General features: G+C 39.2%; 2 protein-coding genes across 2 annotated transcripts; one reads left to right on the forward strand and one right to left on the reverse strand.

Moving 5' to 3' along the window:
- Nucleotides 1-344: 344 nt before the first annotated feature.
- On the reverse strand, nt 345-10,336 carry hdac10 (histone deacetylase 10). The gene is made up of 20 exons (XM_049573262.1): nt 9,979-10,336; nt 7,992-8,126; nt 7,786-7,882; nt 7,577-7,674; nt 7,060-7,164; nt 6,904-6,972; nt 6,682-6,808; nt 6,038-6,103; nt 5,882-5,941; nt 5,343-5,432; nt 4,716-4,822; nt 4,560-4,627; nt 4,007-4,244; nt 3,815-3,902; nt 3,607-3,692; nt 1,723-1,779; nt 1,556-1,637; nt 1,042-1,230; nt 786-945; nt 345-689 (listed from the first exon to the last, which is right to left on the reverse strand). The coding sequence occupies exons 1-20, from the start codon at nt 10,242-10,244 to the stop codon at nt 661-663; spliced, it is 2,217 nt and encodes a 738-aa protein (XP_049429219.1). The 5' UTR covers nt 10,245-10,336; the 3' UTR covers nt 345-660.
- A 10-nt stretch (nt 10,337-10,346) lies between these two features.
- On the forward strand, nt 10,347-13,665 carry LOC125887841 (THAP domain-containing protein 6-like). Its single transcript, XM_049574928.1, has 8 exons — nt 10,347-10,360; nt 10,537-10,645; nt 11,932-12,124; nt 12,314-12,415; nt 12,616-12,826; nt 12,957-13,110; nt 13,324-13,460; nt 13,562-13,665. Exons 2-8 carry the CDS (start codon nt 10,566-10,568, stop codon nt 13,663-13,665), a joined length of 981 nt encoding a protein of 326 aa, XP_049430885.1. The 5' UTR covers nt 10,347-10,360; nt 10,537-10,565.
- The last annotated feature ends 651 nt before the right edge of the window (nt 13,666-14,316 follow it).

Genomic DNA, 14,316 nt, shown 5'->3' on the forward strand with positions numbered 1-14,316 from the left:
GTATCCATTGTGCAGAATGGTCACTAATAATTTTAAAACATTATAAACAATGCATTATTAATCTAAGCGGTATTTAAACCCTGTAGATGGTTGAAGAATTTACTGTTGTTAAAGTAGTTTATTCTTCAACAGTGCAACTGATCATGTTTTGTGTGTGACAGCTAAGTATGAAAAGTCATTAGTAACGTTAGCTATGAAATGAATGTAGTACCTCAAAATTGTACTATTATAATTTAATAAATTACCAACAGTAATCATCATAGAATACCAACAAATAAATGAGAATATGTTAACTTTTGACAGCATAGATAAGAGGTAAATTCACACAGAAATCAGAGTTTGAGTTCATGTATCAATCCATAACACAAACCTGTATTTGCCCAGCATTGACAGACGTTATGGAGGTACAATAATCTTGAAGAAGATCAGGAAATATTAATAACTAAGGTTGAATTGTTAATGTAGGCATCAAAATCCCTGTAAATTAATTTTAAAATCATTTTGATTCATTATGATCATGCATTTTGAAAAATACTGTTTATTTTAGGACACAGTGTGAATGATAAAGGCGTCATTTGGACAATAAAACCTGGCATAAAAATACAAAACTCTATCATGACGTTTGTTTGATGTTCTTTACAAAAAAAAGCAGCATCTGCTTCAGTGCTGATCACCTCCTCCTTCTGGTGCTGTTTTCAGGAGACAAAAGTTCCTATTAATATAGTGCAGGTCATTTTAAATTCTGTGGATGCCACATTTTATCTGTAATGTTTATATGAATTCACCTGTCGTCTGCAGTAGCTTCCAGTCCATCTGCAGTTTGTGTCTCAGTCTCTCCAGCACCTCCACGTCCTCTGCTAGAGGAGAATGAAGCTGCCCCAGAGAGCGGGCAGCATCACCGAGGAGAGAAGAGGCTGTGGGGCTGACACATGCCATCTCACCTTCCTGAGATGACAAAATTAGAGTGGCATTTAACACTTGTACTTCCACGCTATCAAGGACTGAGATGGCATTTACTGTACTGTCATTAAACCTTCTTACCTGCAGGAGCACCAGTGTGTGTCCTTGTGCGAGGCCCTGCAGCAGGCCTGTTAGTTGTTGCCACACACCGTCACACAGCCCGCTATCTGGCGTCCGAACCAACAGAACCAGACTGGGGTCATACTCATATCCCAGAGGCAGAAGGAGACCCAACACTGCCTGTGTGAACCCCGACACATCACTGCAGCCCTGTGGGATGTGGACAGGCTGTCTTTAAACAAACACACACATACCCTGCACATAAAACACTCATGCACAAATCACCACAGCATTTTTGAATATGCTGTTGAACAATATTTACTGAAATACCAAAAAGTACATTGAAGAAACTTTTTTGTGTGTTTAAGTGGCCAAAACCAAAACTACAGATAACTTACTTAGATATCCTTGGGACCAATATCTTAATATGAGAAGTCATAATACGATCATATAAACAACAAAACAGTAATACTGATTTAGCATCTACTACAGCACTACCTGCACACAGAAAATGAAAAGTCCTCTACCAACATACCTTCTTCAGACACACAGGAATGTGATATTTGCACGTCTGTTTCTCTGACTCCTTGTTGCTGAATTGCACCAGAAGTGTTTTCCTAAAGATGGAAAAGATTTCTGTTAGTGTTGTTTTACCAAGTTTTATCACAAAGTCTTATTCAGGGACACACAAAAGATATTCACCCATCCTCTGTGCCGTGACGCGGGACCTCTGCATCTCCAACACACACGATCAGAACCCTGCATAAGGAGAAAAGCGGTATCAGATCAGTCTGATTTAATCACACTCAGTGAGGTCAGTTTGTTCTTTAAACAAAACCTCTGGAAAACTGCATCAACAATGGACATCCCTTCATTTGGCAGCACCACAAATGAGAGAACCAAAAAAATTGACCCCAAAAATCCCACAAATACAAAGCAGCTTTGGATAAAAGATCAATACCACTCTCATATCTGTCCATCCTTCCATTTATAACTGCTTATCCGAAGTCGGGTCATGGGGACAGCAGGCTAGCAAAGTATTCGAGGTGTCCCTCTTCCTAGCAACGCTTTCCAGCGCCTCCTGGGGGACCCCAAGGTGTTCCCAGGCCAGATGAGATATGTAATCCCTCTAGCGTGTTCTGGGTCTCCTGGGCCCTCCTACTAGTGGGACGTGCATGGAACACCTCTAACAGGAGGCATCCTGATCAGATACCCGAACCACCTCAACAACCAGCCCAAGGCCCAGCCACCAGCATCTAAAATTACAGCCAGTTGTTAGTTAGCTTAGCTTAGCATAAAGACTGCAAACAGGGGGAAACAGCTAGCCTGGCTCTGTCAGAAGGTAACAACAAAATCAACTTACCAGCATCCCTAAAGCTCACTGATCAACATGTTTTATCTCATTTGTTTAATCCGTACAAAAAGTGTAAATTAACATGTTATACTTATATAGGGGAGGGGGGGGGGTTATGATTATGTGCAGTTTCACAGATGTTTACTTCAGAAATGGGCAGCAATGAGTAAGGCATTGCTCCAGGCCAAGAAATAGTAGTAGTAATAGTTTTTATACAAATTGAACAAAGACACACAACATGTTAATAAATGAGATTTAGGAGTCAGCAGAATCAGAAATAAAAAGTAAAAAAGTAAAAAAAAAAAAAAAAAAAAAATAAGAGTATGAAATAGATGTAAATATAAAGCAATAAAATAAAATAAAATAAAAATGAAAATGTGCATTAAAATAAAATGTGCATTCTGCTACAGTGTTTAACACAAGAACTTAAAATATTAAAAATAATATATATATATATATATATATCATCACTGCGCTGAGGCTGTAAGTGTGAAAATTTAACTACAATATATACATCAATAGAATAAAATGAGAATAGAATAAGAGTAAACATAAGAAATATGTATAGTTATGTGCACTGTATGTTGAATAAATATACATTCAAGAGGTGAAAATATTGCACAGTTGAATTATTGCACCCAATAGATAATTATGAATAATAAATGCAGTTGGTTAAAAAGTCCAAATGCCAGTCTATTGACTCAGAGCAGCTGAGAGCTGATGGCAACCAGCACGAATGACTTCCTGTGGTGCTCTGTGGTGCATCTTGGGGGAATGAGTCTATCACTGGACCTGCTCCTGTGTTTGACCAGCATATCATGGAATGGGTGTGAGACATTGTCCAAGATGACACTTATCTTAGACAGCATCCTCCTCTCTGACACTGCCACCAGAAAGTCCAGCTCCACACCCACGATGTTACTGGCACTGCAAATCAGTTTATTGAGTCTGCTGGTGTCTGCTACTCTCAGCCTTGGTGGGCAGATTTACTTTCCCCTGGACAGACCCAGCCTTTCCTCATTTCCAGTCTTTATGCTAAGCTTGGCTCACTGCCTCCTGGCTGTACCTTTATACTCACAGTATCAATCTTGTCATCTAACCTTCAGCAAGTAACCAAGTCAGTGTATTTCCCAAAATAAGGTGGATTGTTTTATCACGACATCACTCTTCTATCTTAGTAATATTAAAACATATAGTCACTGTGCATATGTATTAGATCCACGTTGCAGTACCGGTTACTGAGAGCAGCTGCAGCATGCTGGGTAACACACATCATCGCCATGGAGACATCACGGACCAGGGCCAAGCCGTTGCGGATCTGAGAACAGTGATTAAATGTAATGACATTAGCTTGCAGCTCATGTAGGCAGGTCAGCAAAACAAAGCAGATCACAACACAGCACTCGAAATGAGAAGACACAAATAATATCCAGACTGTACCTTGTTCTTCTGCATCTTCTCTACGAGGGTGGTAAGACTGGAGAGGGTTTTAAGAGCATTGCTGTCATCTTCTTTGAGGAAATTCTCCCTTATTGTGGAAAAATAAATATGAAATCATGACTATGAATTAATTCAGCTTCTCCTATGATCATTTTTTCCTGTGACATGAAATCAGCAGCCGCAGCTCCATACCTGAGTTTGCTGACTATGACCGGGTCCTCTGATGAGCTGAAGCGTTCACATCCATCAGGGCAAGCCACGCCATCAGGAAGGATTAAAGCAGTGCGGACAGGAGGAGCGACACATTTTGGAGGCGCTGGCCAGACCTTTTCCTCTGTGTGTTTCTCCTCTTCTCTTGTCTCCACCTTTTCTTCTTCTTCTTCTGCTAATTTCATGCGCTTCGTGCTGATTTCAGAGGCAGGTAGCTCAGCTGGAGACAGATATGAGATAATTTATGAGGCAGTGGGCATGAAAGTAATCTCTGATTTAGGCATGAGGCTCACCTGAATCTCAGACTGAATTAAGTTGCATTGTGGGTAATGTAGGCACCAGATTTGGATAAGGATGAAGAACACATGGAGTAAAAAAGATGACATCTCTGGTTCTGTTGCATCGATTTTGATCCTTTTTTATACTTTCCATCAGGAGTCCGACCATTTTAAAAGGAGTGCAATGCTAAATCAGTGGAATGCTATTTTAAAAAAATGTCTCAAAAAGCTCCAAAAGAATAAAGTAGATGTTTTACCTGCATGTTTGAGGCAGGACCAGTACTTCCTGTGAGCTGATCGGACACAGTGAAGAGACTCAAGTGTACTGGAAATAGAAAAATAAATTCATTACAGTTATCAAACACACAGCAGATAAGATCTGACACAGGAATCTAAATGTTGTTGAGACCGACCTCGTACAGGGACCATCGAGGTTTGCAGGTCGAGGCGCAGGATCTCCGAGCAACGTCTGCACTGTTTGACACACAGACTGGGGGAGGGAAGTCAGGTTGTATCCACCCTGGAAAACATGTGCACAGTAAAACCTTTTACTGCCAAATATTCCAATGTGATGGGAGCAATGTGTAGAGCTTTCACAGATGGCTAAAGTAACATAGATATGCACATGTAATATATTTACATATTAACAGATTGACGCTCAGCCATTGTGGTCATTCTTAACGTAGGAATAATCCGACAGCTCAACAAGATTTGGCTTCCCCCTCTCCTACAGATTTACAATTCAAACTTTGTTGTTGTTAATACTGACAGCCCCATTTGGAGTGACATGATGTAAAGTCCCACATAAAAGGTGGGATAAGGAGATGGTTGTGAACATGTCTTTTTTTCTGTGCTGGTATATTTGCTTGCTTTATCTCTAACTCTAAAGTGAGAACACATTTGTGATGCTTTAAACCACTTCTTTCTCATCAAAAAAGATTTAAACTAGAATAATCCAGTGGATAAACGGCACGGCAGAGAAAAGAAGTTAGTGTTTCACATGTTTGTGTTGATGGTAAGTATGTGTTGTGTTGCCTGACCTCCAGCACAGCACACAGTTTCCCTCCTGCAAGGTTCATCAGGAGGTGGGTGAGGTGGGCAAAGACGTCTGGACTGGCACACATTTGACCCTGAAAACAAAAGCATAAAGATCCTCTAAAGTCAGTTTACAAGATGATGTCCTAATGATGGCAAACAGACACGACTGGGGAGGCTAACATATGGGCAAGGGGTGCACATGCATATGCTACATTGTCAACTTTGTTAGGCACACTTGAACAATCTAATGCAATTCAACAGAACTTTTCTGCCATAAAGTCTATTTTCATGATGATATTTATAATGTTAATGTAACTATATGTTTGGCACTGAGGTCGAAGTTGAGAACCACACCACCTATAACTATGACGTCTGTAGTAAACATATAATTTTTATTTATATGTTTCCAACAATGGCACAGCTGTTGGATTGAATTTCAATAGATTTTACAGGTGTACCTAAAAAAATAGGCCTCAAAAATAAACAACAATCTACAGCTAAACTGCAAACACAGTTCAGTGTGATAAGTTTAATTCGTTACCTCTGGGTCACCAATGGCTGAGTCAAAGCCTGCACACACCAGGACCAGGTCTGGGCTAAACTGACAGAGAATCACATAATTAATCACATATGCAGATAAATGATCCCCAACACATTACTACCTGTTAGCAAAATGTGAGTTTCCAAAATGGCTCACCTCGTATGCGACTGGCAAAAGGACGTGACAGAAGACTGAAAGATAATCACTGTTCTTCATTCCCACCTGAAATATCAGATTCAGACCGCATTGATAAAAAAATGTATATACATACGAATGAGTGCCCACAGCCATCGAGCAAATGGATTCTTGGAATATTTCACATAATGAGCACAAAAAACAAGAGCATTTTCTGGTTTCAGCTTCAAAAATCTGTAAAGTTACTTGTTTTCCAATCGTTCAGACTGCGTATATTTTACTTGATGGTCAGACTAAGAAAGCAATTTAAAAAATACCACTGTGTTCACTGTTAACTGATGCAGGGACATTATAATAATTAGATAATTTTTAATATGTTAAATGATTCTTTGATTAATCAATAAAGGAGGAGAATAATGAACATAGGTTGCAGCTTTGATTATTATTTTTTAAAATGATCACTTTGGCATGTTTTCCTTTAATTCTTAAAATAAAAAGACCATTTACATTATCATCAAAGCAGAACTGTAACTCCCTTTCACCTCTATTCATTCAGTCAATACAGAAATAGAATCTAAAATAAAACCAGTAACATTTTCACAAAGAAAGCCTCACAAATTAAAAAGGTATTCCTAATAACTCCAAGTGTTCCTGTCGTTACTTACTTTGTTCCACGGTACATTTACATTGAATCCTGCGCCTTTCTCTTTGCCAACACTGTCGTAGTCTGATTCTCTGAGATTGGGCCAGAATTTCTGATGCTCGTAGCGGTGCCATGAGAAGTAGAGCACACTGAGGGGGAAAAAAATATAGTAGGCAGAGTGTGTTATGACTGAAGACAACAGCCACTTAAACTATTCAGGATCCTTCAGTTAGATAAGACTGACCTTGGATCATCTTCAAAACAGTACTGCACCCCTTGACCATGATGTATATCCCAGTCCACTATCAGCACCCTGGAAATACATAAAGACGATAATAAAACTGGCAGAAACAATACAGCAGGTCTTGCAAGAACTAACAAAAAAAATATATAAAGTCACCTTTTAACTCCATATTTCTGCTTGGCATATCGAGCAGCTATGGCCACATTATTGAAGACGCAGAATCCATTGGCAGCGCTGTGCATACTGTGGTGTCCTGGTGGTCTATCAACAATCACAGGGGAGTTTTACTGATGCCTTGCAGCTTTCAGAAAAATACTTAGTATTCAGTGTATAACTATATAAATTCTAAACATATTAACCTTTGTATCACATAAAACAAATAAAAACAGCAAAGTCTCACACTGGAGAAGTTGCAACCAGAGAATAATGTGACATTTCTTGCTTTAAAAAATGACTAAAACAATTAATCAATGATCAAAATAGTTGCAGAATAATTTCCTGTTGATCAGCTAATCAATTAATCAATTGATCACTGCAGTCCTAAAATGGATTAAATCTTACAGTGCTAAAGCAGAACACATTCAAAAGCAATCTTCCTCACAAAAGAGAAACTCGTACACACTCACTGTAACATCACAGTACGTATCGGGCCTGCTGTGTCGGGTTATCTCACCTGACGAGGGCCATGCCGTTCCTCACCTTCCCCGTCATAACACTGTCCACTAGTTGCAGTGCGGCGCCTGCAGCCAGCTTGGCACAGTGATAGATGTTCTGGTAAATGAGAAAGAGGAACAGTTAGCCAGGAATGAAGCTCACCTATCAATGCTGATAAATGACAACAGCTGCAACTCAGCTCATCAGAATACTAAGCACAGGACTAACTGGGTGGAAGTAGACGTCACCGTACTGCAGGGTGAACTCCTTTAGGTCCTCCAGAGTCATATAGGGGGTCTTCTTCACCGCCTCCAAGTACTCCTCACTGTTGAGAGCAACAAAGTGCATGTAGGTGTTTTTTCCAGCCTCACACAGAGGTAAAAAAAAACATTAACTAAACAAGGTAGTGGCTTTTTGTCAACATGAGGACTGACCTGTGAACCAGGAGGATGTCTTCATCCGTCGCCTCACGGACAGGCACAGAGACACAGCGATCAGCAAGACCGGTCTTTATCAAAGCTTCATGACTCACTGTCAGACGCTCCGGTACCTCGACTTTACATGCTGGGCTGGAGGGGAAAAAAAAGATTAGAATGATGTTCCATAAAGTTGAATTTTAGTTCAAGATTAGTGGATGTGTATCTTAATTCAGCACAACTGAATTTGTGTTCGATCATTTGAAATTCATGGGTTTATTTTCATTGGTAGTTCAGTAATTTCACTTTTGCATTTTGCTTACAAAGAACCTAAAAAAACCCACAGTGGTGAAAAGTAAGTCAAAAAGCAGTGGTGAACAAGTGTCACACACTCTGACTCCATAAGCATTTCTCTTTTATTCATTTAAATGACAAGTCGGCACTCAGGCTTTCTTTAGGACCAGCAGGATTGTTGATTTTGAAAAAGGCCAGAGGGCTGAAACGTCACCTAAAGAAAAGAGAACTGCATATGGACCCATACTGCCCTCTACTTTCAAATTGATCAGTGTTAGGCACTTTGCTACAACCCCTGGTGTGTGATACTTTTTTATATGTCAACAAGCAGTGGACCTTTCCCTAAAAAGATACAAATAGCACGACTTGATAAGGCTAAATTTGTGTTTAAAAAATATAGGAACGATGTAATGAAATATAAGAGACACAACCAAAGAAAAGCTGCAATGCAGTACCTGACAATTATCTTATTGAAAAGAGAAGAAAATGACAAAACTGACTAATTGGACAACATCTAAATTAATTTGACACCATTAATGCAATATAATGACTATTTTTTTCCCCCAAAAAATCACTTTTAATTGAACAGAAAAAAAATGAAAGAAGTGCAAATACACATACACACTGAGTACATAACATTCAAAGCTCTAATAGTTGCTATTGACCAAATTCAACAGTGATCTAATGGTTGAAGTTTAGTTGGTTTTGTTTGTGTTTTTTGATTTTAGTTTAGGTTATTTAAGAAGGAACAGTGCAAATTAATAAATACACATTGTATTATAATGCCAGAATTAGCAAAAAGGCTATTTCTCATCTGTAGTCCTTTGACCAAGATGTTACACAAGGTTACCTAAAATACACTAAAGTACAAAATCATAATATAAAATAAAAAAATAAGTTAAAATAATAAAAAAAAAGTTCCAATAATATATAAAAGTATGCCAAAAATTATATGAAGTTGTAATAAGAGCATAAACCTATCTCTTCAAAACGGTTATAGTATCCACAGACTTGCACTGTTCATTTTGAACTACATTAACTCAGCAGTAGGAGCTAGCTTGGAGCTAACCAGTAAAGTGTAAATAAAAAGTGCTTAAACAGTGGGCAAAATAACAACTGGACTATTTGAGAAAAACACTGTCGTAATAAAAAAGACTCAGCGAGCGAATGTGAAAACTTTACGCTTTTAATTTGTGGGTTAACTGACTAAATATCTAGGGACCACAGACACACTAGCCGTTTGCTTGGAGGCGCTAACGCTGTGGGTGCTCCTCGCTAACCGACCGGGCTGGTACAACAAACCGCAACTTCAGTTCCTACCATTATTTTATGGCACTGATGACTAATCTGAAGTAGGCTAACGTTAACGATTTACTAACTAGTGCTGTAAATTTAACAGATAATTAACCACTTATGTCCTTAAGACATGAAATATACAAGGTTAGCTGAGGCAACGTTAACGGTTACTTTATTGTTACGTTAGTTGTAATTACCAACATACGTTATCAAGTAATGAGCATAACGTTAATTTAGGAATGAAAATAAGTGACATTTATGCTAACGTTAGCTTTAAGGGCTAACAGTCGCGGTAACTTGAATTACAATCACAGTAAATGAAGCGTAATTCATTCAGGCTCAGCGTTACTTGATTAAATCGCTATATGTGCGGTAACGTCACCAAAGTGTATCGGTACACTGGTCATGTACTTACTCGACCCAGAGGAGTTTGTATTTGGTCATCTCCTCATCATAAATCAAAGCTGTCCCCATCTTCAGTAATCCTCTGACCAGATCTTGGACTGCAACACATATAGCAACGTTTCTGCAGGGCAACGGTTTCTTCCAATAAGTTAGCGAAATGTTTCTAACACAAACCGTGCACGGAGCAAATGTGCAACGAGTCAATGAGTGAGCTTTGACTTTCACCGACAAGTGCACACCATAAACAGACAACAAGAGAAGTCCTTCCTTCTGCATTAGCCATGTAAACTATCGGGAGCGTAGACACACATATAACGTTACATAGACGCCGCATTAACTGTGGAGGGGCGTGCCTTAAGCGCCGCCATCTTGGTACAGGGCTATCAGAGGCGGTAAGTAAAAGGTACTCCTTAATCTCAAAGTAGGATTATTCACTGAATTTTCGACCGATTTCCAAACGGTTTGATTTGTTAAAAACGTCACACATGTAGCTATGACACAGCCTGCTTGGATATTTTAAAAATGCCGGTTTTACTACCCAAATACAAATTCTATTTAATGTTTTCAGCAGACAATCTTCTGACATAACTGAAAAAGATGCCGGACTTTTGTGCCGCTTATGCATGTTCCAATGAGCGGAGCATAGAAACCAGATCCCGTGGAATCACCTTTCACAGGTAAGGTGTACGTAAGGGATAATACGTAATAATACGTATTACACAGCTGTTACCAGTGAAATAACTAATTTGAGACACAATTCAAATTATCAAATAAATGATAGACTAGTAACGTTACATAGCCATTGAGTGCACAGTTGCCCACGTACAGTTTCACATGTTGTGAGTTTGGGATACAGGTCATAGGAAATTGCAGATTAAATAGTCAAGTGAACCCGTTATGAAGAGCAATGTAGGCTATTCAGACAGAGTTTTTGAAAAACGTGGGACAGACAGAATGACTGACAGTTTCCGTGATTATGTACAGCATACCATATAGTCATACCAAAAATTAGAAATCCCCCCCAAAACATTCAGCCACAGGGGGAGCCACAGCAATCGGTTGCATTCTAGCCATTTTGAAGCATTTTTCTGTTGTTATAGCGCCACCCAGTTGCCAATTAGAGTTAAATTTCTCCAGTCACCTTGAGGCGTCCTGTTCTACATATCTACCAAGTTTAGTAAAAATCAATATGGTAGTTAGGCCTAGATAAGAAATTAGCTCTCTAGCGCCCCCATTTTGTTTGATGGGGTCAATAATGGAGGGGTCCCCTCAGATTATGTGTGGTCATATGCCTACAAAGTTGCGTGGTGATGGGTGAAACCCTTGAGATGTTATACACCTTTATGTGATGAGCCACGCCCTCCGCAATATTCATTGCCTTATAGAAGCTCAGTTTTAGCAAGTTTTCCAACTTTTGCCAAGAGGGAACTTTAGATACTGGTCCCTAGATTATGTTCGCCAAGTTTCATGCAGATCGCTCAAACTTCCTAGGAAGAGATCGTTTTGAAGTGTTTTTCAAAAAATTCAAAATGGCGGAAAATCTATATAACTGGAAGTTTTGTGTTCTTGAGGCAAATTTGTTCCTCATGAGGAGAGGCATCTCTGTGCAAAGTTTCATGTCTCTACGACATACGGGGCATGAGATATGCCCATTCAAAGTTTGCAATTTCAATCGGTTGCTATAGCGCCCCCCTTTGGCCAACTCATGTAATAATGCTTCATTTGCATCCTCACATGACCCTCTACCACTGTGCCAAATTTCACATGGATCGACCAAGTCAGTGAGGAGAAAAACGTGGAATAGACACACACACAGACAGAGGTTTCGTCATTATATAGTAAGATATTGGATGTATTTAATAGGTATATGTATTATGTACTTAACCTTAATGTGAAGGATGACAATTCTTTTTTGTTGTAGACAATTCTTTACAGCTCTGGCTACTTTACTCACATTTTTAAGGTTTCCCAAAGACAGTAGTCTAAAGAGAGAATGGGAACTAGCAGTGAGACGGAAATGTTTTGTGGCAACTGGGAGGTCCATGCTCTGCAGTGAGCACTTTAAGGCAGATGATTTTGACAGGACAGGGCAGACTGTCCGTCTTAGACATGGAGTCAAACCATCTGTCTTTAACTTCCCATCTCGTCCAAAAAAGGTATGTGTGCCATTTGGCTAAAGAATTCATTCATTCATTCATTCATGTCTATGATTCATATGTCTGTGTAAGCATTTGATAACAACTTAATGCCACACTTTTCTTTTTCTGTCTGCATGTTAAGGAATAAAATACAGTACACTTTCTGATGCTTAAAACTTTTTTTTTATTATGTTTCTTACATTTTAGAAAGTACCACCAAGGACCACAGAAGCCTCGAGGAAAGCTGAAGAGAGCCTGCCAGTGGACTTGCCTCGGCATTTCCATGAAGCTGAACCTCAGTCTAATGTTGTAAGTATTTGATTGTAATATTTCTCACGCTCAAATACACATGGGCATACAATAAAACATACTGTAGTTGTTGAATATGTGTCCCTGACACTAAGATGCTCATACCCCAGGGGGGGATGAGATTGATAATGTGGGCCAGCTACATCTGTGAGTGATGAGTTCAAAACATCACTCAATATTTTCATCCCTCTTTCCACTAGGACCACAGTTATGCTTTGCCTGCTTCTCCCACTGCTCTAAAGGCCAGACTTAGTGAAGCTCTGGCTAGAGTGGAGAGTCTGGAGCGCGAGAATAGGAACAGCATGATCCGGGAGCGAAGGGCTAAGAAAAATGTGGATGCTCTTCTTGAGGATTTGAGGGAGAAGAACCTCATAAATGAAGAGCTGAAAGACAGACTGGAATTCTATTCAGGTAAAACGGAAATACTAATTTGAATATTTTATATTGGTAGCCTACTTAATGTTTACACTCTGTGTTAGACTCCTCTTTCCTTATTATTTAAAGGGGTCTTACTAATTAGTTTGTGCTAACTTAATTTCAGATCTTTGGGTAGACCTCTTGGCCAAAAAGGGCCATGAGTATACCAGAGAGCAGAGGGAATTTGCCCTCACGCTACACTTTCATGGTCTGAAGGCATATAGTTACCTGAGAGAGTCTCAACATCTTCCTCTCCCGCATCCCCATACATTGCAACGGTATTCTTCATGTTGCCTAATTGTTAAATACATTAACCACTTTAGTCCTACATACTCTGCTTTGTGACAAACAGTGAAAATTACCAATCTAAAAGCTCACATCAAATCATCACATCACATAGCGCAGTCTGATACATTTTGAGTTTTCAGATATGCTATTTTCTCTCTATAAGGGTTAAAGTGGTTAAATTACTACTTTTTATTTTTACAAAGGTGGCTGACTTCGGTCACTGCTAAGCCTGGCCTAAATAAGATGATGCTGGACATGCTGGGAAGAAGATGCGAGGAAGACCATGCCATGGCCATAAAAAACATGTGCAATACAATCCCCAAACTCAAACAATGTCAGGGTTTGTGGATATGGGGGATGGATTTAATGAGACAGATGTTGCCTCTTAGGCTCTCGTGCTTATATTTATGCTTATATTTATGTTTATATGTCTATGATCAGGAGCACAAGTCAAGTCAAAGAAATCTTCTATTGGTTTTATGCAGGTTGTCAAACTATTTAATGGTGCATTAGCGCCACCTACTTACGTCTGCAGAAACCTGTAGTTGATAGAAATTAAATTAATCGCTATGAGCAGCTGACACAATGACATTTTGATCTGCGTTTTTATATTCAGAGCAACCAGTCATCTCTCTCTTTTTCCTGCATTTTTTTTGTTTACTGTTTGAATGACAATTAAAATAGGTACTGAATGTAAATAGCTTACCAAATATAACCAAGAATGACTGGATTTGTGACTCTTAATTTCAACCAGAGTTCTCACGTAGGAACGTTTGTATGTGCACTGTAATTTGTTTAATAACTGAAAGACAACCGTGAGTTTACATGATTCTTATTTTAATAAAAAAAAACAACAACAGTGCAAGACAAGTCAATAAACAACTCGGAGAATATGACTCCTTACAAAATATAGAGACAGATCAGATGACATGAGAACATTTGGTCTGGCATCGTCTCTGAGCGCAGCAGTGTTTTAGGAGATGGTGGCATCTTTCCTGTGGGAAATGTGCAGATTGGTAGAAGAGAATTACATACATGAACTCATTAATGTTTTTTTGATGAGGATGTTTATTTTGAAAATATTGACCTCTGACACAGTTTCTCCCAGAGTCTGAATTTAGGCCACCTCACTCAGGTTTATGTCAGTTCCCTTCAACAAAATGCTGCTTTATTGTGGGCAAACTTGATCTCCTTGT

The sequence above is a fragment of the Epinephelus fuscoguttatus genome, linkage group LG4 (assembly GCF_011397635.1).
Source record: "Epinephelus fuscoguttatus linkage group LG4, E.fuscoguttatus.final_Chr_v1".
Taxonomy (NCBI): Eukaryota; Metazoa; Chordata; class Actinopteri; order Perciformes; family Serranidae; genus Epinephelus; species Epinephelus fuscoguttatus.

Excerpts from the sequence above, each read along its gene's own strand:
- LOC125887841 (XM_049574928.1), top strand. The coding sequence starts at position 10,566 with ATGCCGGACTTTTGTGCCGCTTATGCATGTTCCAATGAGCGGAGCATA. Across the intron at positions 12,125-12,313 it reads TCCCATCTCGTCCAAAAAAG|AAAGTACCACCAAGGACCAC; the intron begins GTATGTGTGCCA and ends CTTACATTTTAG. Across the intron at positions 13,461-13,561 it reads CAAACTCAAACAATGTCAGG|GAGCACAAGTCAAGTCAAAG; the intron begins GTTTGTGGATAT and ends GTCTATGATCAG.
- hdac10 (XM_049573262.1), bottom strand. The coding sequence starts at position 10,244 with ATGCAGAAGGAAGGACTTCTCTTGTTGTCTGTTTATGGTGTGCACTTG. Across the intron at positions 6,973-7,059 it reads CAGAAATATGGAGTTAAAAG|GGTGCTGATAGTGGACTGGG; the intron begins GTGACTTTATAT and ends ATGTATTTCCAG. Across the intron at positions 4,628-4,715 it reads CTCGATGGTCCCTGTACGAG|TACACTTGAGTCTCTTCACT; the intron begins GTCGGTCTCAAC and ends TTCTATTTCCAG.